The 26,076-nt window shown below is 41.0% G+C and overlaps 2 protein-coding genes across 2 annotated transcripts; one reads left to right on the top strand and one right to left on the bottom strand.

Annotated features, from left to right (window-relative positions):
• The first annotated feature begins 2,356 nt into the window (after positions 1–2,356).
• LOC110875794 lies at positions 2,357–3,352 on the top strand. Its single transcript, XM_022123994.1, has one exon. The coding sequence runs from the start codon at positions 2,357–2,359 to the stop codon at positions 3,350–3,352; it is 996 nt and encodes a 331-aa protein (XP_021979686.1).
• Positions 3,353–18,535: 15,183 nt separating this feature from the next.
• Positions 18,536–23,662, bottom strand: LOC110875793. The gene is made up of 3 exons (XM_022123993.1): positions 22,293–23,662; positions 20,847–22,177; positions 18,536–20,736 (listed from the first exon to the last, which is right to left on the bottom strand). The coding sequence occupies exons 1-3, from the start codon at positions 23,660–23,662 to the stop codon at positions 18,536–18,538; spliced, it is 4,902 nt and encodes a 1,633-aa protein (XP_021979685.1).
• Between the last annotated feature and the right edge of the window lie 2,414 nt (positions 23,663–26,076).

Genomic DNA, 26,076 nt, shown 5'->3' with positions numbered 1-26,076 from the left:
AACCATAACCACCATAACCGATCGGTTATGGTTATGGTTATCCAATAACCGACATCGCGGTGATGGTTATGGTTTTTGGTCAAAACTGACCCATGCACACCCCTAGTGTCCACTTATAGGTGAGCATGTCTTCGCGATACACTATGAGGATCTATTTACCTTGATTCAGCCTTGGTGTTGTTTGTTTGCTTCGTGGTTCAAACAAATGACCATCAACCATGATTATGGCCGGTAATTGTAACATCTTATTCTTACCCAATGCCATTTCATTTGTTTTCTTTCTTGTTTCTCTTTTAGAATGCCTCCTCGACGCAAAAACCAGATAGCGACTGCCGAACTGGCAGAGATTAGTCGCAAACCCTATGCTCTCTCTCCTAAGGCGATTTCTTTGTTCATCATGAATCCTATGTTTTTCTTCGTAATCTTGTGTATAACAGTCTGTGATTAGGGATTTGTTTTCTTGCGAATCTCTATAACGAACTCGTTAGCACTAGGGATCGATTTAGAACTAGGATTTTTTCATTTTTCCTTCTTTAATCGCCGCTCTGGATTTGATTCAAGAACCCTGATTTATTAAACTGGTAGTCGTTGATTGCGGTTAACTGAGATTAATTTAGCTAGATTGATGCTCAGGTTTAATCGATTAAGGGTTCAGGTTTCAATCTAGGGTTTTTAGGATTAGGGTTTTGTTTTTTCTTGGTCTTCGTTGCTGGTTGCGGCTCTAGGGTTTTTCGGTATACGGGTGCATGTGTGTTTTTCTTCTGGTTTCACGAGAGAGTTGTTGCTTTTGTCATGGATGATCGTTCTAAGCCGTTGCAGGAGGGTGTCACTCCGGGGACGGATGAGAAATCACCACCAGTTCGTGGTATTGCGTTGCGAGTGACAAACATTGAGGGTAATAATCGGATTCCGAGGCGGGGTATGTACTCAACTAATAATAGTTCGGTTATTGATGGATTGATCGAAATATCTAAGCCGGTAGAATTGAATGCTGATCCTGCATGTGGAGTAAATTATGTGTCGGCTATGGGGGCGCCCCATGCAAACCCTAATTCGGCTGGTAAAGGGGTGACAATCAATCCGGTTGATTCTAGGGCTGCTCATGTTTTTCAGGGATCTCTTACTGGTCAGAGTAGTAGTTCTACCCCTAAGTCTTATGCGGATTCGGTTGCAGCCAGTAGTGTTCAGAAAGTTAATTTTCATTCGTTGGCTAGTCCGGCTGTGCATGAAGGATGTGACATCGTGCTCCCCAAAGAATCTGTCCGAACTGTGCAGGAGAAGTTGTCTAATACGATTTACGGGTATTTTTTGGGGGACCGGGTTGCTTTCCCGGTTGTTGATTATTTTGTTAAAGTTAATTGGAAGAAATATGGTCTGCAGAAGTCGATGATGAATGCTAATGGTTTTTTCTTCTTTAAGTTTAACGATGAAGGTGGGATGTTGAATGTCCTCAAGGATGGTCCGTGGATTATTAGGTCGCAACCGTTGTTTCTTAACACATGGACCCCCACGACCAAACTAGAAAAGAAAGAAGTTAAGAAGGTGCAGGTTTGGGTTAAAATTCATGAGGTTCCTATTGCGGCATACACGGAAGATGGTCTTAGTCTGATAGCTACAACAATCGGGGAGCCTAAGATGCTGGATTCTTTTACAACTTCTATGTGTACCGATTTGTGGGGTCGTAGCAGTTATGCTAGAGCGTTGGTGGAAATTTCAGCTGATAAGGAATTTCGTGAAGAGATTACTATGGCGATTCCTGAACCGGAAGGGGAGGGTTTTATTAAAGAAACTATGTATGTGGAGTATGAATGGAGTCCGCACCGTTGCCCAACATGTTGTGTTTTTGGTCATACAGCTGATTTGTGTCCAAAAAGACCGGTGAAAATTGTTAGGAATGATGTGCCGAATCGTAATATTCAAAAGAATACGCATATGAAAAAGGTTCCGATTGTTGATCAGGATGGGTATACTGAAGTTCATGGTAAGAAAGTCGCTAGAAAAATGGGTATTCCGGTGAACAAACAGAAAAGCAAATTCGAATATCGGCCGGTGGCTCCAAAACCTCAGCCGAAAGGTAATAATGGGTCTACTTCGTTGCCAATTAAATTGAATAACCCTTTTGATGTGTTAAACCAAGTTGATTCGGGAGAAGGCACAAGCAAGAAATCCTCGGGTTCGGCCCTGGAGGATTCGGATAATGAAGTTGAAGAAGTATATAACGAAATGGATGATTTTATTCTGCAAGGGACGTGTAAAATTCAGAGCAAACAAGGGGCAAGCACTCCTTCTCAGGTAGTTGCTGATGATTAGTCTCGCGGTTTGGAACATAAGGGGGTTGAACCGCCCGCTTAAACAAATGGAGGTTCGGCAGGCTGTAAAAGATTATAAGTTGAGTCTGTGTGCTATTTTAGAATCCCATGTTAATGTTGCTAATTTGGCGAGTGTGTGTAAGTCCGTGTTCCGCTCGTGGGATTGGACTTCGAATGGTGGGTGTTGTGATAAAGGCACTAGAATCATTGTTGGTTGGAATCCGGCCATTTTTGATGTGATGATTTTGGCTCAGTCGGATCAGGTTATGCACCTTCAACTCGTGTTTAAGTTGGATAAAAGGAGGGTCTTCTGTTCTATTGTTTATGCTGCCAATTATTATGTGACCCGTAGGGATTTGTGGCATCAACTTTCGATGCACAAAACTCTTGTTGCGGATAGTCCGTGGTTTATTTTGGGTGATTTTAACTCGGCGCTGAATATAGAGGATAGTTCCATGGGCACGTCTTCTTGTTCTACTGGTATGAGGGAGTTCCAGGCGTGTGTAGATGACATTGAAGTGGTCGATATTAATCGGTCAGGTATTCATTTTACTTGGAACCAAAAGCCAAAGAAAGGGGTTGGGTTACTTAAGAAAATTGATCGGGTGATGGGGAACACCTCTTTTCTAGCTGAATATCCGAACTCGGTGGCTATTTTCAAGCCATATCGTCTGTCGGATCACTGCCCATGTACTTTATCGTTCCCGGAAGCTATGAAAATGAAACCGAGGTCTTTTAAGTTCGCTAACTTTCTGGTTTTCAAACCAGAATTTTTAGAGATTGTCACTAAATGTTGGGATACTCATGTTGATGGTGTGTACCAGTTTCGAGTCGTAAAAAAACTTCGTTTGCTGAAAAACCGGCTAAGGTCGTTGCTTTTTAAACAAGGAAATCTCCATAAGAAAGTCGATAGCCTTAGATTGAAGTTGGATGTGATTCAACAAAACTTGGATCAGAACCCGTCTAATGTTGATATCCGTGATGATGAGGCTTCAACTAGCCGTGAGTTACAGGCGGCTTTATTAGATGAGGAGCGTTTCTGAAACAAAAATCGAAAGTAGATTGGTTAGCTGCTGGCGATATGAACACGGCATTCTTTCATTCTTCTTTGAAAGCCAGAAACCATTTTTCCAGAATAGAAGTTGTTACGGATTCGGGTGGGATTCCTTATGAAGGTGACATGGTTTATAAAGCGTTTGTTCAGCACTATGAAAGGTTCTTCGGATCTCAAGGAGATATTTCACTTGAACCGGCTCCGGATTTATTCCCGAGAACGTTATCTCATGATGTGGCGTCCAATATGGTTCGGCAGGTAACGACGGAGGAGGTCAAAAAGGCAATGTTTTCTATTGGTAATGACAAAGCCCCTGGGCCGGATGGTTATACAGCAGCCTTCTTTAAAAGTGCTTGGTCTTTAGTTGGTAATGATGTTTCTAATGCGATTAAGGATTTCTTTGATACGGGTAACCTGCTACGGGAATTGAATCATACGCTAATTGTTCTCATTCCAAAGGTTTCGACCCCTATGCCTGTTACTGATTTTCGTCCGATTGCTTGCTGTAATGTTTTTTACAAATGTATCAGTAAGATTGTTGCGGACAGAATTAAAGGTGCCCTTAATGATATTGTTAGCATCAACCAATCGGCCTTTGTTCCTGGTCGGAAAATCTCGGATAACATTCTGTTAACCCAAGAGTTAATGCATAATTATCATAGAGATGTGGGTCCCCCTAGGTGTGCTTTTAAAGTCGATATTCAGAAAGCTTACGATACTGTGGATTGGGGGTTTTTGAGAAAAGTGCTGATTGGGTTTGGATTTAACATCAAAATGGTGGAGTGGATTATGGTATGCGTCTCTACTACCTCATTCTCGGTTTGTGTTAATGGCTCAGTGCATGGTTTCTTCAAAGGAAAACGTGGGTTAAGGCAGGGTGATCCAATGTCCCCATATTTATTTACTTTAGTTATGGAGGTCTTAACGAGTATTTTGCAGCATTCGGTTCGAATTGATTCTTCTTTCAGGTTCCATAATAGGTGTGAAAGACAGCGAATTATTAATCTTTGCTTTGCAGATAACTTGTTTTTGTTCGCTAGAGGGGAAGTTAATTCGGCTAATTGCATTATGTCTTCTCTCTCGAGGTTCACTAAGATGTTGGGGTTGGTCCCTAGCAACCAGAAAAGCACAGTCTTCTTTTGCAATGTGAAAAATCATACTAAACAAGCTATTCTGGATATCATGCCTTTTAAGGAAGGAAAGTTGCCTGTCAAGTGCTTGGGGGTCCCTTTGATTTCGGCTAGGCTTGGGTACAATAACTGTCGAGTTCTAGTGGAGAGGTTAGAAAAGCGTATCATGCATTGGAGAAATAAGTTGTTATCGTTCGCGGGAAGACTTCAGCTTATTAATTCTGTTCTATCTTCTATGCATATCTATTGGTCCTCAGTTTTTATTTTGCCGGTTCGGATTATCAAGGATCTTGAAGCTAAAATGAGAAATTTTCTATGGTCTCAAGAGTCTGCTTTCAGTAAAGGTAAATCTAAAGTCTCTTGGAAATTGGTTTGTACGCCTAAATATGAAGGGGGCTTGGGAATTAGACGTGTGGGGGATATGAATAAAGCGTTGATGACGTCTCATATTTGGAGCATTGTTTCTAAACGGGATTCTTTGTGGGTTGATTGGGTGCACTCATATCGTTTAAAGGGTAAGAGTTTTTGGGTATGTAAAACGCCCGCAAATAGCTGTTGGTCGTGGCGAAAGCTTTCTCAGTTAGGGCCGTTGGTTAGAAAACATATTTGGTCGGATGTAGGTAATGGTGCTTCTACTTCAGCTTGGTATGATACATGGACCGATTTGGGGCCTCTGGCCGATTTTCTTTCGTCTAGAGTTATCACCGACGCTGATTTTAGGTTGGAGGATTCGGTGGCCGATGTGTATTCGAATGGTGGTTGGAGATGGCCTATGGCATGGAGGGATTTATTCCCTGTTCTTATTCAGATTGATCAAGTCCTATTGGATCCGTTGAAGAATGATAGGCTTCTATGGAAGGATGGTAATGATCTTAATGGGTTTTCGTCGTCTGGGGTTTGGCACTCGTTGCGTCATAGGGAGCCGGAAGTTGATTGGTGCAATATTGTGTGGTTCGGCCAGTGTATTCCGAGGCACGCTTTCATGATGTGGTTTGTCACACCCCCAAAATCCACCTGCGGAGTATCACCGCTTGGGAGCGTGACTGACCAGGATCAAGCCACCAATCATATCGAACAAGTAATTAATGTCAAGTATAATAAATGTAAACCAATCATTCAATACGATTGATGTTCCAACAAAACATAGTTTAAGTAGCGGAAGCGTAACAATGAGAATCCAATGTATGTAAATACTTCAAGTGTTGTAAGTGTAACATAACATCCACGATCCAAGCTCCACAACGACCTGCTCCTCCCTGTGCAAGCTCCATATGTACCTAATGTCCTGCAAGGCATGCAGCAGAGAGTCAACAACTAGTTGAGCGAGTTCACAGTTAACTGTTCAGTAATAGTATAGTGTGAGTAGTAGTATGTTCGTTCGTTATGTCATGTATCGTATTAGTTTCCATCGCGGCCTCCCAGGCAGGTATGCGAAGATATTAGGGGGATGTTCATCCCGAGTATTCTAGACTAGGTTTATCTGTATCGCGGCCTACCAGGCAGGTGTGCGAAGATTAGCAAATTACAGTTCGCGGCCTTCCAAAGGCAGGTGTGCGAAGTCAGTCATAATATCGCGGCCAACCCTTGGCAGGTGTGCGAAGATCAGTTCAATAAGTGTTACTAGTCTAGTAGTAGTTCTAACAGTGGAGTATGTACCATAGTTCATCAAATCACATCACTACGTTCCAGTATAGACAAGTACCAGTAAATAATCAAATCCCATTCCCACCCTGGGAACCCCATGCCTTGGCTGTGTGAACTCACCTTTGCTTTGCTCGGTAGATAAAGCGTTTGTCCTAAGTTGGTCAACCACACCCTATTATGGTTACCACTTGTTAGGATGGTATACAAGAAATCACGTAATAGCTACACGTATCTAACACGCATTCATCAGGTAGTGTACAAGTATCAACTATTGTAAGGATTGTACGTCTTTAAAAGTGTGCGACGAGAATCAACAACTAGTGCACAGATTATTATCTGTGCTTTTAAATCACACAAACATTTCCTGTTTACTATCTTTCATATTATTCATCCTAAATCACAATCAATCATTATGGCACATATTAAGGCATTTAAAAACTCTATTCTACTTAACATCATCTACTCATTAAATAATCATAAATCATTAAAATACCCACATGCAAGATTAAGCATATAATCATTCGTCCATTTTAAACAAAAAAATCTACCTATCATAATTTCAGGACCATTCCAGTGAGTATCTATTCTTTGTCAAAACTCATACAAGAATCCTTATTTACAAAATCATTTAGCACAATTTACATCAAGGAAGTAACCCGGTTGGCACCCTATTGGGCCGTTAAAATCAGCCAATGGCCCTCATTGGGCCACCCATCCCACCAATCGGAATTTATGGCCGCCCAACTCACATGCCTTCCTGCCACTTACTAACTTTTGTCCTTGAACTCTACACCCCCATGTTGCTAGCCGCCAAGTATGTATATTCATTTATCACATGAAATTCAATCTAACCCCCCCCCCCCACATGGTCGGCCATATAGTAACCAACACTTGTGATTGGACCAACCCCCTAACCAATATAATTATTCCACATACCAAGATAATAAGATAATAGATCTGAATTGAGCATGTCAAAGTATAATCACATGGATGCCAATACACACACATATTACAATCGGTTAGTGGGCTAATCATTTCATTCACTCAATGAACATCATCATCATTAATCTAATCAACAATGGCCGACAAGCGCATAGTGATTTCATGTTGCTATTCGACCAAACCCCAGCCTATTATAATTCTGTTGATCCGAAATAAAAAGACCACAAGCAAATTCAAAGAAAACATGTTGGCTGACATTTCTAAACCACCTCAAAAGTTTATTGGACCAACCTATGGTCATGTAATATATATTTTTTTTTAAACAATTTCGATTATCATCACTGTAAAGTGGCGGCACATGTATAACATCACATATATTCTCATAATCACACTTTTGCATATATCAAGGCAACACAAATAAACGAGAGTACAAATAGTCCACTAACCGGAATAGTGGGTGCTCAATACAAGGGACTACGATGAAGAGAGGGGGAAATGTGCCTGCCGTCGCCAATCGGGGAAGGGGTAGGGTTTGTTATAACATGATTGTGTGCGTTGTAGGGAGGTTACGTACAAGTCACATAACATATAGTGCTAATACCTTAAACAAGTGGGCGGAACCCCAAACATTACCAGCCCATTCCTTGGGTTATCTATAAAAGAAGCTGGGCCAGACTTGTGTTATGAGGGGGCACATTCGGGTTTCAAAGGTATGATCCGGCCCAGTTGTAATTAATGAAGCCCACTTCATAATCTTATTTTACTATGCACATACAAATACATGACCTAAGTAGTCGGGTACATAAGACACATTTGACGGTTTCACGTATAATAACTTACACACATAGCACCTAAGGAAACACACGTGTAACCTACTAAGTCTTGCATGATCGTGAAATAAATAAAAGTAATTAAATATAAGGACACACGTCAAAGGTTGTGGAATTTAAGCAACGCTAACCTTGGGAATACGGGTTGTCACATGGTTGATTATGAAACGTAAGCTCCTTACGCAGGATAAAATTCTACAATGGGATATGTCTCGTAGGAAAAACATGAATATGATGTGTTGCTTAATGTCCTTTGAGAATTTTGATTCCCACCCACACCTGTTCTTTGAATGCAAGTACTCTTCGCAGGTGTGGACGCAAATTTGGGATCGGGGGGGGGGGGGATGAGTTCGGTCAGCCCGAAATGGTCGGAGATTGTTCACTGGCTTAGTGCTCGTGTCCATCATAAGAGGGCTGATACTTATGTTGCTAAGCTTCTCGTTGCGGCTACTGCATATAACATTTGGCAAGAGAGGAATGCTAGGTTGTTTAAAAATCAATTGAGACCTCCTGAGACGGTTAGTGATGTTATTATCAAAACAGTGCGATACAAATTGATGGGAGCAAAGTTGAAGGATACCGTGAGGGTGCGAAGGATTCTTGAAGAATGGGAGATCCATGCGGATGACAAAGGCGACGATGGGGGCTGATTAGTTGTGTTTGGTTGGTCTTTTTCTAGATTTTAGTCTAGTTGTCGTTTCCTTTTTTTGGTTGTTGTGTTTTGGTTTGGTTTTTGGTTTCACTTTCATGAGGTGTGTCTCATGATTGAACTAGTGTAGACTCTCTACACTACTTGAGTTTTTTGGTTGTGAATATATAGAATCACCGGGGTAACCCTTTACCCAAAAAAAAACTGGCAGAGATTATTGCGCAGCAAATGGCTGCTCAATTCCCAAACCTCTTTGCTCAATGGAACCAAGCCAACAACAATAATAATGCCCCCTACAACTTCAAGACGTTCAACTCGGATAAGCCATCAAAGTTTTTTGGGTCTCAAGGAGCGACTGCACTTCTGCAATGGTTCGAGAGTTTAGAGAGCACCTTCAGACATGTTCAATGTCCAAACGAGCGAAAGGTAGAATTCGCATCTAGCATCTTTGAGAAGCGAGCTTTGACATGGTGGAATGGTGTGATGAGAGATAGGGGTGCCGATGTGGCACTGGCTCAAACATGGCAAGAGCTTCGAGCTCTGATGATGAAGGAATTTTGTCCTTGTCACGAGATCAGGGCCTTGGAAACGGAGTTCGACGATCTTAAGCAAGTTAGCGGTGAGCATCGAGCCTACACGGATCGTTATGAGGAGTTAAGTTTGTTATGCCCGAATATGGTTACACCTTTGGATAAGGCAATCGAAAAGTACATTGATGGCCTCCCTGATTCAATACAAGACATTGTGACTGGTAGCAACCCTACTATAGTTAGACAGGCCATTGAGCTATCTGCAACCTTGACTGAATCAAAGATCAGGAAAGGTAAACTTTTCCGAAAAGGTGACAAGAAACCGGTTGGGGAATCGAACCCAATCGAGGAATCAAAGACCATGGATGAACAGACTGAATCCCCTAAGAAGTCAAAGAAGCGAAAGGCTTCTCAGAACTTCGCCGTGGTCGCTCACAATGGTCAAGCCGTCCCCAACCAACCAGCTCAACCCCCTGCTAGAAAACCATACAATGGAACTGCACCCTTGTGCAGCCAATGTAGCCTCCATCATCACGCCAATGTACAGTGCCGCAAATGCCAAACTTGTGGACTTATAGGCCACACAGCAAGAGTCTGCCCAGCTGCAGCTGCGCCAAACCAAGCTGGCAACAATCCTGCTCAAGGTTGTTTTCTACCAGGCTCTTGTTTCAACTGTGGCGAGATGGGTCATTTCCGAAGAAATTGCCCAAAGCTTGCTAATGCAAATCCAGCACAGGGATGAGCATCTGACTGACTAGAAGACAACATCGTTTAGAAATAATCACGTCTTATGTATTATTTTCTTTTTGTTGTCAAGGTCCAAGAAACAGTTGTTATCGTTGTTTATAAATAAATCTTTTATTTACATTGCAATATATTTCTGTGGTTGCATGTATAAACAACATATCCCTTACAATACCTATCGTATTGAATGATTGGTTTGCACTTATTATTACTTCTTATTATTTAAATGTTCGATATGATTGGTGGCTTGATCCTGGTCATGTCACGCCTCCAAGCGGTGGTACTCCGCGTGTGGATTTTGGGGGTGTGACATTTATAACTTCGGGGGTGAAATACATGTTACAAATATTTCAATGTTTACAAAATGGTATGATGTGTACAAAAACAAGAAGCAATCTTGGTGAAAACTAGTACCAAGAAATGATGCGAGAAATGATACATGATACGAGAAATCGTGTCACGAATAGGGTACCATAAGCACCATTAATCAACAATATACCTAGACCGCATAACAAAAGGTTAGATCTAACGGGTGTCGGGCAGCCTCACTCTTGGTGAGAACGAGTACCAAGCAGTGCTTTTGTGTCTTAGAATATGCCAACTAGAAAATGCCTAAGGTTTGGTTGCTTCCTATGTCGTGTCACATGTTAATGGCCTTGCAACCCATTTTTTGGGTAAAGGGTTACCCCGGTGAATCTATTAAAATGCAACCGCAAATAAGTACAAGTAGTGAAGATGTGTTCCACACTAGTTCATATACAGGACATGCCCCATATATGTAAAACAAACAAAAACCAAATACCTATCACACCCCATAACCTAGTCTACTATACATCATGACATCTAGTAGACAAAACAATGCAACACACAAAACATAAACCTCAACCACCATCATCAAAGATAAAGTAGCCACAAAATAGCAGCCCCTTCAGACGAAAAGCAGACAGCCTATCCATTAGAGACCTTGGTAGAAGAGGTGCTTGCCCCTGCTTTCGAAGAGAAAGGATGAGTACCCGATGTCATAAATTTACTAGTTTCAGTGTAGACTTCTTCAACCACCTCCTCATCCGATTCCTGCCTGTCACCCGACGGTTTCTTCTCCACTCGACCCACAGTGGTACCTCCCTGATTACCATTATCATCCTTCAGAATATCAAACGGGTTAGATGTTGAAACCTGATTCTGCATCGGACTCTTTGAGGACGATTTAGGTTTAGGGTTGACAACTGGCCTGTAAACTACCTTTGGCTTCTGGTTTTTCATATGAAGCCCTTGATTATTAGGTTTTTTCTTTTTGGCTCCTACGACCTGAAAGTCATCATTTTTCTGCTTCTCAGTATCCCCACCCATGTTTACCTGAGGGTTCTTAGGACACGAATTATCATCATGACCAAAAACACAGCAAGAAGAACACCTTAAAGGCTCCCATTCATATTCAATTTTGACTTCCACCTTAGAATAGCCATTACCATCTAAAGATGGAACTGCAACAGTAACACTTCTTTTTAGGTCAGCCCCCGCCTGCACTTCAATTAGAGCTCTAGCATAACTACTTCTTCCCCAGGATTCAGCACACATCGTGGCAGTATACGAATCCAACATCTTAGGCACCCCTATCTTAGAAGCAACCAAACTAAGACCATCCTCAGTATATGCCGCTAACGACACATCATGCATCTTAACCCACACTGGAATAGCTTTAATATCCTCTTTCTCCAGTTTGATAGAGGCCGACCACTCCTTCAAAATAATCGGAACATTCCTAATCAACCATGGCCCATCCTCTAACATCTTGTCCATCCCTTCCTTAGTGTTGAACTTAAAGAAAAAGAATCCATTCGCATTCATCATCAATCTCGCCAGACCATACTTAACCCAGTTGTTCTTAGCAAAATAATCAACCACCGGAAACGCTAACCGTTTACCCAAAAAATACCCATAGAGTGTATTTGCATACCTATCCGTGACTTGTTTAACCGAAGACAATGGAATTACAACATCAGCTCCATCCACAGTCTCGGTAGACTCCATCTCCCTAAAATTCACCTTCACCTTCTCCTGAGTGTTGTTAACTACATTAGCAAATGATACCGGAACCGTTGAGCTTTTTACGTTCCCTTGACCAGCCGATGCAGCAACTGAGCTTGTCACTTCCCTATCAGGAACCCTACTGGTTGGCCGCAAGTTTTCAGCATCGATTGGAACTGAAACCCTTTCCAATTCATCAATTAAGTTAACCTTACAGGGTTCAGATTGAGCCGACTGAAGTATTCCCCGACGGGGTAACCAAGTATTACCGTCTACATCAATAACCCGGCTGGCCAAAGTTTCAAACGAGTATGTGGGTCTGCTGCCATGAACAGGAGGTTTACCACGATCAACCGGAGGAAACAACCCATCCGATTTTAAATGACTCATTCGAAATCCTAATTGAATTCGCACAAGAACATGACACCAAACCAGTCAATACGAATAACCATAGCAGCCACAATCACCAAAATAATCCGACAACAATCAGAAACAATGATTACTCAGCCGCAAAACCGTAATCAGCCACCCCCCGTTTGAAAACCTGATGACTTGTTGCCGACAGAAACCCTAATTCAGATTATCGGCCTTCAAACAGATAACAGATCTGACGAAACCCTAATATGATTTTGATTGATTAGCGCCTGTGAACAAGTAGAAATCTGATTCGTAGACACTAACCGAAGATCAATTGAGACCAGGATTGAAATAATTCTCCTAGGGTTTCTTGGTCGCCGTTTTCGCCCAGAGCCCTATGTGTGGTCTAAACCATTAAGTGTTGAATTAGGCTTTGAGGTGTTCGGTGTGCTAAAATAAACTTTTGGGTCATTCATGGACTAAAAGTGTCAAAAAGTGCATAAGTTTGCACTTTCGCACATAACTTACGTTCTGAATACATCCGGACATCCAAAAATTTATGTAAGCACTAAAATATTTTATTTTAGTGTTTGGCATAAGAAAAATCCTTTCGTCGCGCATTTTGGATCGTTTTTTCGCGCTTATGCGCATTCCGTCGTAATTAACCGAACATCGCATTCGTACGGCCAAACGAACCAACATCCGACATATTTTTGAGCATGTTTCATGTCCACAATGTTTAGGCATCATTTTAGGGCCTTAAAGTTGGCTTTATGGGCCTTAGAAGTGTCAGAAATGGCTTAAACATGCAACAGGGACCAAAACTGCCATTTCTGAAAATATGTGCAGATCAGGCATGCCCAGGCGGCCCGCCTGAGTTTGTGCATATCCTGATGCGGGCCGCATGGCCCCTTCAGTAACAGAAAAGTTGTTTTCTTGCTAAGATTGGCCTTTCAAACACTCCAAAGGGCAATGCCCTTTCACAATCTCAGGAGCTAAGGGTCAAGATAAGGCACCAAAACTTTGTGACAAGTGTACGGCTTGGATCGTGGCACGATATTCAAGAAACGATCCTAACGGCTTTACTTTTCTTATAAATACACCCCCCCTTTTGGGTAAAACCTCACAAAAACTGATCAAGAGCTCTAAGTTGTTGCTATTGCTTCATACCTGAGCTCCTGGATCAAGTTTAGCTTTCGGGGACCCTTCGTAAGTGTTCTTTCGTTCTTTTATTCGCTTTTCGAGTCTGAAAGTCAACGTTTTGTTGACTTTCTGCGTTGACCAGCCTATGGTCAACACGAAGTTCATTGGAACTTCATAACGTGAGCGTGATCACGATGGTTATAGTCCATGGCGACTATACCTACTGATTACCACGTTATCTAGGCTCAGTGACGAGTCGTAGTTTCGGCCAAAATGCGCATTCTTGCGTATTTTGTAACCAAACTACTCGTGAGCATCAAAGACGTTTGTTTTGATGCTAAACCTGTTTTCTAAACTTAGTTAAGCATGTCCTAACATGCTTAGATCGTCACTTTTAGTATAGTGCTTATATAGGGTCGTAAGGTAAGCGATCTAAACCATCGCTTATACTTTCGAACCCGACCCATTTGGTCGATCATTAGGATCCGACCAAACACATTAGGTGACCATAGCTGTAACCTTCCAAGGTTATACCTTGTGGTCGCGATGTTAGGCGTTCCAAACGCGTTCTACGCGGACGACGCGTTAAGGTAACATAAGCTACCTAAACGGGTCGTAATGGGTCGCAAGCACTTAGGTTAGGTTTCATTTTAGTATGTAGGCTTTGTTAAACCATATTACACGAGTCTCCATACTCGTTTGGTTTACGAACCCGCATACTATCCGATCCTTCCGATTTTGGTCCGGTATATTAATATAGCTTACCTATTAGGTGCCGTTTGATATTCCGTGATCTCTAGCATTGTTTGGTTATTATACAAGAACTTCAAAGCAACAGGTGAGTACATTGAACCCCTCTTTTACTGTTTTCCAAACTGTTTTGGGTTGAAACGCATGTGCCTACTTGTTACTTTCATGCTTTCCGGTTTTCACATCATATACCTGCTATGTTCGTTAGTACATTATAGTACATGATTTCATTTCATTTCCATGCTATGTACGCCCATTGTGTGCGTACTTAGTACATTGTTCCACATTACATTTCATGCTATTTATGCCCATTGTGTGCGTACTTAGTACATTGTTCCACATTACGTTTCATGCTATTTATCCCCATTGTGTGCGTACTTAGTACATTGTTCCACATTACATTTCATGCTATTTATGCCCATTGTGTGCGTACTTAGTACGTTGTTCCACATTACATTTCATGCTATCTATGCCCATTGTGTGCATACTTAGTACATCACTTTACAATACATTCCATGCTACGTACACCCATTGGGTGCATACGTAGTACATTATCCTACATTGCATTTCTGTTGCATATGCTCATCCAGCATATGAACACATTATACTACATTTTGAACCATTGTAACCATTTGACTATGTGAACCGTCTTAACCCTTCGATTATATGAACCGTTTGTAACCATTGAACCGTGTAAACCAGTTGTATCCGTTGACATGATTTACATTTGACAATAGACATTTGACTATACATAAACATTTCCACAATTGTTAAACATTTCATCTTGATGGTTTGGTTTGAGTAAGTGATTAAGTAACGAGGCGTGTGTAATACGATACAAGCATGGTGGATACGCCGCTGGTACTTCCTATATATAAGTGTTTGTATGGTATTACATATCATAGCGTTATTTGAATCATTTCAATTTGAGACATATGACATTTTTACAAATAACACACTTTTCACGAGACATTGTTTTACAAACGACTTATCTTATACAAACTCATTTTACATGGTTATCCGTTTAACCATACAGTGTTCTCTTATTTATACATATCATTTGATCTTACCATTTTTCAAATGATTTACAAGACAAAGCAAAATACGAGGTTCATGACTAAACATTTTCTCAAACATAAGTCATGAATTCCGTTTTCACAAAACCAATGTATCTCACAGGCATTTTTATGCTGACGTACCTATTTTCACATGTGTTTTCAGGAGATGATGCATAGGACTTATGAAGACATACTTAGGCGGACCTGTGCCTTAGTGACTTAAAACAAGACAAGAACTAGTTAAATTATGTTATGTACTCTTTGGTTCTTGTTTAAAACAATGTAAACTTTCATGTTTGATTAATAAAACGAAACCTCAATTGCCATGGATTTGAAACAATTGATTCTGCTACAACACTCCCCGACGTTTCCGCCACGTTCTGTTTGTTCTACGTGGTCGGGGTGTGACAGAAAAGTTGGTATCAGAGCCAATGGTTATAGGGAATTAGGTTATTAGTAATGCTTTAACCTAGTCTATAACCTTCCTAGGACCCTAACGCGAGTTTACTTGCGTTTAGTCATAAAACAATACCGTCACCTATCCTTAGGCGACGACCACAACAAGAACATAAATTTCAAAACCGCTTTGAAAACTAATCATCTGTTCTAGGATGATTGATTACTAGGTTTTGAACCCTCTGTTATAAGGTTTTGAACCCCTTTGAATTTTCAAAACTCTCGTCAAAGTTTTGGGTCCTAAATAGTGTGAACACGTGCAAACTGGAAGAGTGAATGCCTGTACTCTGGGTTTTCTGTCTAAGGCTAGAGTGTTCGTACAAATCCACATAATCGGACCAGTCACTCTTACCTGGGAACTCTTGGGGTGAGTGTCCACTAGGGGTGTGCAAAAAACCGAATTAACCGAATCATAACCGAATTAACCGACAAAACCGAACCGAAAAAACCGAACCAAATAAAAAACCGGTGGGTTGGTTAATGGTTTTTTTTGAAAACCGAATGTAGCGGGTCGGTTATGGTTATCATTTTTTCTATTCCCACCATAACCGAACCGACATGTAATAAATCTTTGTAGGATTTAGGACATTTCACTATATTTTTAATATTTGATGTTTTTTACTGAAAATTTTTAATACTTATTGGTTTTTCATATCATTTGTGGTTTTGACTGAATGTTTATTTTAATTTATGGAATGTATCATATCACTTTATTTGAATATTCGATAATAATTGGTATTAATATTATAGATTATATGTATTTTTTAGTACTACGTAATATACTAATATATACAAATATACAATAACAATTTATTCCATGTTAAAAAAATTAATCTATTTTTAGCTAAGCTAAATACACGGTTAACCACCCATAACCGACCCGCTATAACCATCAAAACCGAATAACCATAACCACCATAATCGATCGGTTATGGTTATGGTTATCCAATAACCGACATCGCGGTTATGGTTATGGTTTTTGGTCAAAACCGACCCATGCACACCCCTAGTGTCCACTTATAGGTGAGCATGTCTTCGCGATACACTATGAGGATCTATTTGCCTTGATTCAGCCTTGGTGTTGTTTGTTTGCTTCGTGGTTCAAACAAATGACCATCAACCATGATTATGGTCGGTAATTGTAACATCTTATTCTTACCCAATGCCATTTCATTTGTTTTCTTTCTTGTTTCTCTTTTAGAATGCCTCCTCGACGCGAAAACCAGATAGCGACTGCCGAACTGGCAGAGATTATTGCGCAGCAAATGGCTGCTCAATTCCCAAACCTCTTTGCTCAATGGAACCAAGCCAACAACAATAATAATGCCCCCTACAACTTCAAGACGTTCAACTCGGATAAGCCATCAAAGTTTTCTGGGTCTCAAGGAGCGACTGCACTTCTGCAATGGTTCGAGAGTTTAGAGAGCACCTTCAGACATGTTCAATGTCCAAACGAGCGAAAGGTAGAATTCGCATCTAGCATCTTTGAGAAGCGAGCTTTGACATGGTGGAATGGTGTGATGAGAGATAGGGGTGCCGATGTGGCACTGGCTCAAACATGGCAAGAGCTTCGAGCTCTGATGATGAAGGAATTTTGTCCTCGTCACGAGATCAGGGCCTTGGAAACGGAGTTCGACGATCTTAAGCAAGTTAGCGGTGAGCATCGAGCCTACACGGATCGTTATGAGGTTTTAAGTTTGTTATGCCCGAATATGGTTACACCTTTGGATAAGGCAATCGAAAAGTACATTGATGGCCTCCCTGACTCAATACAAGACATTGTGACTGGTAGCAACCCTACTATAGTTAGACAGGCCATTGAGCTATCTGCAACCTTGACTGAATCAAAGATCAGGAAAGGTAAACTTTTCCGAAAAGGTGACAAGAAACCGGTTGGGGAATCGAACCCAATCGAGGAATCAAAGACCATGGATGAACAGACTGAATCCCCTAAGAAGTCAAAGAAGCGAAAGGCTTCTCAGAACTTCGCCGTGGTCGCTCACAATGGTCAAGCCGTCCCCAACCAACCAGCTCAACCCCCTGCTAGAAAACCATACAATGGAACTGCACCCTTGTGCAGCCAATGTAGCCTCCATCATCACGCCAATGTACAGTGCCGCAAATGCCAAACTTGTGGACTTATAGGCCACACAGCAAGAGTCTGCCCAGCTGCAGCTGCGCCAAACCAAGGTGGCAACAATCCTGCTCAAGGTTGTTTTCTACCAGGCTCTTGTTTCAACTGTGGCGAGATGGGTCATTTCCGAAGAAATTGCCCAAAGCTTGCTAATGCAAATCCAGCACAGGGATGAGCATCTGACTGACTAGAAGACAACATCGTTTAGAAATAATCACGTCTTATGTATTATTTTCTTTTTGTTGTCAAGGTCCAAGAAACAGTTGTTATCGTTGTTTATAAATAAATCTTTTATTTACATTGCAATGTATTTCTGTGGTTGCATGTATAAACAACATATCCCTTACAATACCGACAATCAAGGAACCGTATTCCTTGAAGAACAAATTACCCCCAAAATTCTCCCATTCTATGATCTCTTGCGTCTTCCACGAAATTCCTAAGTACCCGTTTCTTCTAAGAAAAACGAAGTACAAGGCGCAAGTTACAACATGTGACGAATACCCAAAGTACCACTATAAATCCTTAATAGGGTACCTAAGGATTTCCCGTAAGTCCTTAATTGTTTTTTTTTTGGGTAAAGGGTTACCCCGGTGATTCTATATATTCACAACCAAAAAAACACAAGTAGTGTAGAGAGCCTACACTAGTTCAAACATAGGACATGCCCTATGAAAGAGAAAACCAGAAACAAACAAAACAAACGACAACCAGCAAACGGACGACCACTAGGCTACCTACCTAGACTCAACCTTGGAACAAAATTACAAAAGAAAATCAGCCACCATCATCGTGCAAAACTGAGCCTTCAATATCCCAAGCCCTTAAAAGCCTACGAACATTTTCACACTTTTTCAACTTCGCTCCAATCAGCTTGTACCGCACTTGTTGAATAATAATATCACTTAGAGATTCCGGAGGCCTCACCTGGTTCCTGAATAATCTAGCATTTCGCTCCTGCCAAATGTAGTAAGCCGTAGCCGCCACAATCAGCTTAGCGACGTAAACAGACGCCAATTTTGAATTGGACCGATCAAGTAACCAGTTAACAATATCATCCCATTTAGCATGCACCGAATCCATACCCGCTTTTTGTCTAACCAGCAGCCACACTTGCGTCGAGAATTTGCATTCAAAAAACAAGTGACTATGAGAGTCATGATTAGCATAGCATAACAAACAGCACACCATATTCATATTTTTCCTGCGCGAGAAATCCCAGCTCAAAATCTTATCTTGAGTAAGCAGTTTCCTTCTCATGATAAGCCATAAAAGAAAAGCATGTCGCGGAATACACTGACCAAACCACACAATACGGCACCAATCCACCTCCTCAGCATGATACCGAACCGACTCCCAAGCTCTAGACGACGAAAACACATGTTTGTGATCTCCTTGACGCCACAAGACTTTATCAGACTTATTCGGTTGCAAAGACACACTATCAAGCTGAATAAGAACCGGGTACAAATCCCGCCACGCAACCGGCCAGCTCCAAGAATTATCGGAATTGACATCAGACACCTTTAACTCCATATTAAATCCCGCGTTAGCAATCATTCGGGGAGAAAGATACTGATCCAGCGGCCCTATCTCACTCCAATTATCGTGCCAAGCTGAAGTAGCCGAACCATTCCCAATATCAGACCAAAAAAACTTCCTAACAATCGGCCGGAGCTGAAGAAGCTTTCTCCAAGACCAGCAGCAGCTAGACGGAATTTTACAAACCCAAAAACTCTTACCTCTCAACCTGTAAGAGTGAACCCACTCAACCCACACGGACTGACGCCTCGAAAGAATACTCCAAATATGAGTTGTCATCAGGGCTAAATTAACATCACTGATCCGACGAATACCTAAACCACCCTCAAACTTAGGAACATACACCGTTTTCCACGAAACTTTGGACCGGCCTTTTTGAAACGCACTATCACGAGACCATAAAAAATTCCGCATCAAAGCCTCCAGCTTTTGAATCTCCCGGTTCGGAAAAATAAACACAGAAGACCAGCAAATATGCATGGAAGATAAGACAGAAATTATAAGTTGCAATCTGCCTGCAGAAGACAGAAGCTTATTGCGCCAATGCAAAATACGTTTTTCTAGCTTCTCTACTAACAGAAAACAATCTTTATGAAGCAACCGGGAGGAAATAAGGGGCACTCCCAAGTATTTCACAGGCAACGAACCCTCCTTAAAAGGCATAATATTCAGAATAGCAGATTTCACATAAGATGGCACATTCGAGAAAAAGACAGTACTTTTCTGAACACTAGCCAACAAACCCGACATTTTAGTAAACGAATCCAGAGCCTTCATAATACATCTAGCTGAAGCAATCTCACCCTTCGCGAAGATAAACAAATCATCAGCGAAACATAGGTTGATAATCTGTTGACGTTCGCATTTATTATGAAATTTAAACGAATTGTCAATCCTAACCGTATGCTGTAAAATGGCCGTAAGAACTTCCATGACGAGAGTAAATAAATAAGGAGAGACCGGATCACCTTGCCTTAATCCCCTGCTACCCTTAAAGAAACCATGAACCTCGCCATTAACACACACCGAATACGTTGTAGTGGAAACACACAACATAATCCAATGAACCATTGTAGGATGAAAACCGAAACCAAACAAAATACCCTTCAGAAAGTTCCAATCGACAGTGTCATACGCCTTCTGAATATCCACTTTGAAAGCACATTTCGGAGGGCCAACATTACAATGATAGTTATGCATCAACTCTTGTGTAAGTAAAACATTGTCCGATATCCTCCTGCCTGGCACAAAAGCTGATTGGTTGACACTAACAATATCATTCAAACCCACTTTTATTCTATCAGCTACAATCTTGCTAATGCATTTGTACAATACATTGCAACAAGCAACCGGACGATAGTCCGTAACCACTGACGGGGAAGACGTCTTGGGAAGAAGAACAAGAATCGTGTGGTTCAATTCCCTAAGAAGCTTACCTGTCATAAAGAAATCAATCACAGCATTCGAAACTTCACTACCAATAGTAGGCCATGCACCTTTAAAAAAACCAGTAGTAAAACCATCAGGGCCCGGAGCTTTGTCTGACCCAATCGAGAACATCGCCCTTTAACCTCATCAGGCGTAACCGGACGCACCATATGACCCGAAACATCAATATTCAGCTTGTTTGTAAATAAATCTGGAGCCGGACTGAGCGAAATGTCACCTTTGTGACCCAAAAAGTTCTCGTAATGATTAACAAACGCAAACTGGACAAGCTCATCCTCATACACCTTCCCATTAGCGTCCTGAATAACATTGATACGACTATAATGAACTTTATTTTTAAGGGACGAGTGGAAGAAAGCTGAATTCATATCTCCAACCGCCAACCAATCCACCTTGGATTTCTGTTTCAAGAACCGCTCTTCATCCAATAAAGCTTCCTGATAAGAACGACGAGTAGAAGTTTCTTCCTCTCGAATAATCAAACTAGCCGGATTACTATCGAGCTCTCGCTGAATCTGATCAAGTTTCTCACGTAATTCTTGAACTTTTTTGTGCAAATTACCTTGCTGAAAGAGTAATACTCGAAGAGGAGACTTTAGCATCCGAAGTTTTTTCACGACCGAGAATTGATACACCCCTCTAATATCCGTATCCCAAATACGCTTCACAATGACTAAAAAATCTGGTTTGTGAACAAGAAAATTAGCAAACTTGAACGACTTGTGTTTAACTTTCCCAACAACCGGAATTTTGAGAATACTCGGACTATGATCCGATAACCGAGCTGGGCAGAAGACAGCCACAGCATTCGGGAATTGGGTTACAAACTGAGAATTCCCCATGACTCTATCTATCTTTTTCATTAAACCAATTCCCTTCTTTGGCTTTTGACTCCACGTAAAATGTAAACCCGACTGATTCAGATCCAGCATCTCAATATCATTAACACACGTTTGAAAGTCTCTCATGCTAGCCGAAATCGAAGAACACCCCATAGATTTATCTTCAAGGTACAAAGCTGAATTAAAGTCACCTAGCATAACCCACGGATCATTACGGACAAGCGCCTTATGCAAAACGAGATGGTTCCATAACTCCCTACGAGAGATATAATAGTTTGCAGCATATATAATCGAACAAAACAACATTTTTTTCTCATGTTTAAAAAACAGCTGCAAATGCATAACCTGATCCGACTGAAAAAGCACCATAACATCAAACACTAACGGATTCCAACCAACGATAATTCTGGTACCTTTATTACAAAGAGCCCCATTAGACGTCCAACTCCACGACCGAAAGACCGCCTTACAAATTTTAGAAAGATTACTCGGATCAATGTGAGACTCAAGAACAGCACATAAGCTTAAATTAACATCCTTAATAACTTGACGAACCTCAGCTTGCTTAATGGGGCGGTTCAAACCCCTTACGTTCCACGAAGCAATACTAACCATTATTAACCGAAGACGAAGGAGTGCTTGCCCCTTTACTATTAGTACTTTTAAAAGTTCCTTGCCGCAGGAAATCATCGAGCTCATACCCGTCCCCATCAACAAAACCATCCTCCACCTCATTCTCCTCCTCATCTACAGGAACCTCACCCGAATTATTACCCGCCTCTTCCTCATTAACACTAGGATCATTTAGAACATCAAACGGATTAGCCGATTGAAACTTAGGCTCAGACGACCCATTACCCGACACATGATTCTTCTTAGAAGCAACAGGCCGATATTCAAACTTTGGTTTCGGCTTATTGACCGGGAAACCAGTCTTCTTAGCAACCTTCTTACCATGAACACCCATATAACCCTCATCATCGATCACTGGTTTCTTACCAGCCCTAGTAGCATTACGGATATTACCCTGCTGTTTAGGTTGGTTAGGACACGTTTCATTAGAATGCCCAAAAACACAACAATGGCCGCATCTCAACGGGGACCATTCATACTTAACCGACATCGACTCCTTAACAAAACCCTCCCCCTCCGGTTCAGGAATCGCTAACGTAATGTTCTCCCTTAAGCTCTTCTCAGCCGAGACTTCTATTAACGCTCTTGCATAACTACTCCATCCCCACATATCCGTACACATCGACGACGTATAAGAATCCAAGACTTTCGGCTCCCCAATTGTAGTTGCAATCATACTTAGACCATCCTCCGTATAAGCCGCAATCAGAACATCATGAATTTTAACCCAAATCTGCACTTTCTTTACTTCCTTTTTTTCCAATTTTGAAGTCGGGCTCCAAATGTCTAGAAAAAGAGGTTGCGACCGAATAATCCATGGGCCATCTTTCAAAGCATTTAGCATACCTGCCTCATCCGAGAACTTGAAGAAAAAAAACCCGTTAGCATTCATCATAGATTTCTGGACACCATACTTCTTCCAGTTATTACGTACAAAATAATCGACAACCGGATAAGCTACCCGATCACCCAGAAAATAACCATATAGGGTATTAGCCATTTTGTTTTGAACTACCCGCACAGATTCCCTTGGAAGAACGACATCACACCCCTCATGGATACTATCACTAGCAAGAGCACGAAAATTCAGCTTAACATTCTTGTTAGTAAGTAACGAATCAGCATATGATTTAGCTTTCGAAGAGCTGCCATTATCCGCATTAACCTCTTTGACCCCATCTTGCCCATCCTTTATTGTATTCGAAAAACCACAATCCGGACCTTGGTTCACCGGCTTTTCCAACAGAACCGGAAACGTAACCTTGGTTAATTCATCAATAACATTAATCGGCTTAGGTTCATTGATGACAATACCCCTTCTCGGCAGAACCATATTACCATCACTACCAACTCCACGGGTAGAAATACCCTTGAACTGCATCGACGACTTACCACGATCATCTTGGTTACTCACCCCATCTTTTTTACGTTCATCCATGCTACAGAAGACAACTCTCTAACTTCAAGAAAACTCAGAAAACCATGCACGAAGACAGACCAGAAAACCAGAAGACAACAAACAAGATCAGGACAATAAAACCCTAAACTAGCAAAACCCTACTCCAAGAATCTTTCGAAACCATATAGTAGAATCGGTTCAAGCAAAGCAAACCCAAACCACTATACGATCAGATCAATCACCAGGAACTAGGGCGGCGAGAAAACACAAAACAAAACCCTAAAAATTAACTCAATCCCTTTGCTAACTAGTTCGAATTGAAGACTAGATGAACCAATCCTCAATAGTCAGACTGTTATACAAAGATCAAGAAGAAAATTTGAAGGTTACAGGGAAGAACGTGTTCCCCATGCTAGAGAGAGAATTAGGGTTTTTTTTTTTTTTCATATAACCTATAAGTCCTTAATTGTTGTATACCTTAATTCGAATATGGTGATTCCTTGTAATCAAAAAATCGAATTTTGGGAGATCTTCCTATCTTCTCAGATAGATCCCAGTGGACATTGAGGCCCGTCGACTGGTTTCCATATCCGTATTTAATCAATAACAAGTTAATAACAAATTATAATCAAGTTAAACAATTATGTGACTTTGTGCTTATGTGTTCCCTTATGTGTTGTTGTGTGATCCAAATTATGTTATCCAAATCCTTGTAGAATCTTCCATATCATTCGTATAAAGGATTCATAGTAGGATACCCAAAGGTACTACGTAAAAATCCTCAATGGACTTCTACGTTACAGTTAAGTTCCTTGGATTATAAAGTACTACTTCATAATTAGACCCCTTGAGTGGTCTAGTTAAACAGATTGATCCAAAAATATGGTTAGGGATATCATGTGATGATATAGCTGAAAGGACTCCTTGGTGGCCTAACTAAGAAGATCCCCTGTCGATCTAATTAAAGGGACCCGATGGAAGTCTAGTCACCCTCATCACAAGTTTGATATCCTTCCCCAAAACATTACAAAACAAACTGTGCGGACTGTGCAAGGGATTACGTAATTATGGATGCATACATAATTATGGAATTTAGTGCACAGAAATCACAGCAAGTTCTGTCATGTGTCTAGAGTTAACCCTATTCATTTCCAACTCTGATGAAGCAACCGTCGAAAATGACTCCGTTAGTTCATTTTTGTTTCTGAAGATTTATCCGTTGAGGAAATGAATATCCGTTGTGTAATCCTTCATTTCCAACTCTGATGAAGCAACCGTCGAAAATGACTCCGTTAGTTCATTTTCATTTCTGAAGATTTATCCGTTGAGGAAATGAATATCTGTAGTGTAATCCTTCATTTCCAACTCTGAGGAAGCAACCGTTGAAAATGACTACGTTAGTTCATTTTCGTTTCTGAAGATTTATTTGTTGAGGAAATGAACATTCGTTTGCTTATTCCGTCATTTCCATTTCTGAAGAATACTCGTTGAGGAAAATGACTCCGTCTATTCATTTTCGTTTCTGAAGAATGACCGTTAAGGAAATGACAGGATATTGCCTTGCATATCGCTGGTGGTTATTTGGCAAAGTCACAAATAGACTCCTACGAATAAATTTCGGGATGAAATTTCCTAAAGTAGGGGAGACTATGACACCTGTGTCACTGCGACCATCAAACAAATACCAAGCCGATGAAATATTGTATTTCATACTTGGGGTCTTGTATAAATATGTGTATCTTTTGCACATATCAATTCTTGTTCAATTTGAAACTTTATATCGCTTTCTGGAGAATTATACGCAAACTGGTGCGTAAACGTACTCAGTTTGAATGCGACAAATACTCCGGAACACCAACATATACTTAACATACCTTAAATAACCTTTACATAACTTAGAAATAAGTTTTGAAGGCTCTGGTATGGCAAAAACAAGTTAATTCGCTTACAGGGACTAAATTTGACAAACTGCGAAAGTATGCCGATTCGTACTAAAACAGACATTTCAGAACATGCCCATAAGTTAAACATGCCATAAGTATCCTCTCCATACTTTAGAAATAGGCTTTGAGGTGTTCGGTGTGCTAAAATAAACTTTTGGGTCATTCAGGGACTAAAAGTGTCAAAAAGTGCATAAGTTTGCACTTTCGTGCATAACTTACGTTCTGAATACATCCGGACATCCAAAAATTTATGTAAGCACTAAAATATTTTATTTTAGTGTTTGGCATAAGAAAAATCCTTTCGTCGCGCATTTTGGGTCGTTTTTCGCGCTTATGCGCATTCCATCGTAATTAACCGAACATCGCATTCGTACGGCCAAACGAACCAACATCCGACATATTTTTGAGCATGTTTCATGTCCACAATGTTTAGGCATCATTTTAGGGCCTTAAAGTTGGCTTTATGGGCCTTAGAAGTGTCGGAAATGGCTTAAACATGCAACAAGGACC

The sequence above is a fragment of the Helianthus annuus genome, chromosome 9, assembly GCF_002127325.2.
Source record: "Helianthus annuus cultivar XRQ/B chromosome 9, HanXRQr2.0-SUNRISE, whole genome shotgun sequence".
NCBI lineage: Eukaryota > Viridiplantae > Streptophyta > Magnoliopsida > Asterales > Asteraceae > Helianthus > Helianthus annuus.
The sequence above is the reverse complement of the archived record's forward strand: the minus strand, read 5'-3'. Positions and strand labels throughout refer to the sequence as shown.

Coding starts and splice junctions, on each gene's coding strand:
- LOC110875794 (XM_022123994.1), top strand. CDS start 2,357: ATGGAGGTTCGGCAGGCTGTAAAAGATTATAAGTTGAGTCTGTGTGCT.
- LOC110875793 (XM_022123993.1), bottom strand. CDS start 23,662: ATGGATGAACGTAAAAAAGATGGGGTGAGTAACCAAGATGATCGTGGT. Junction 22,178..22,292: donor GGTTTTGTTGATGGGGACGG/GTATGAGCTCGA, acceptor GTGGAACGTAAG/GGGTTTGAACCGCCCCATTA. Junction 20,737..20,846: donor AGGGCGATGTTCTCGATTGG/GTCAGACAAAGC, acceptor TCTTTATGACAG/GTAAGCTTCTTAGGGAATTG.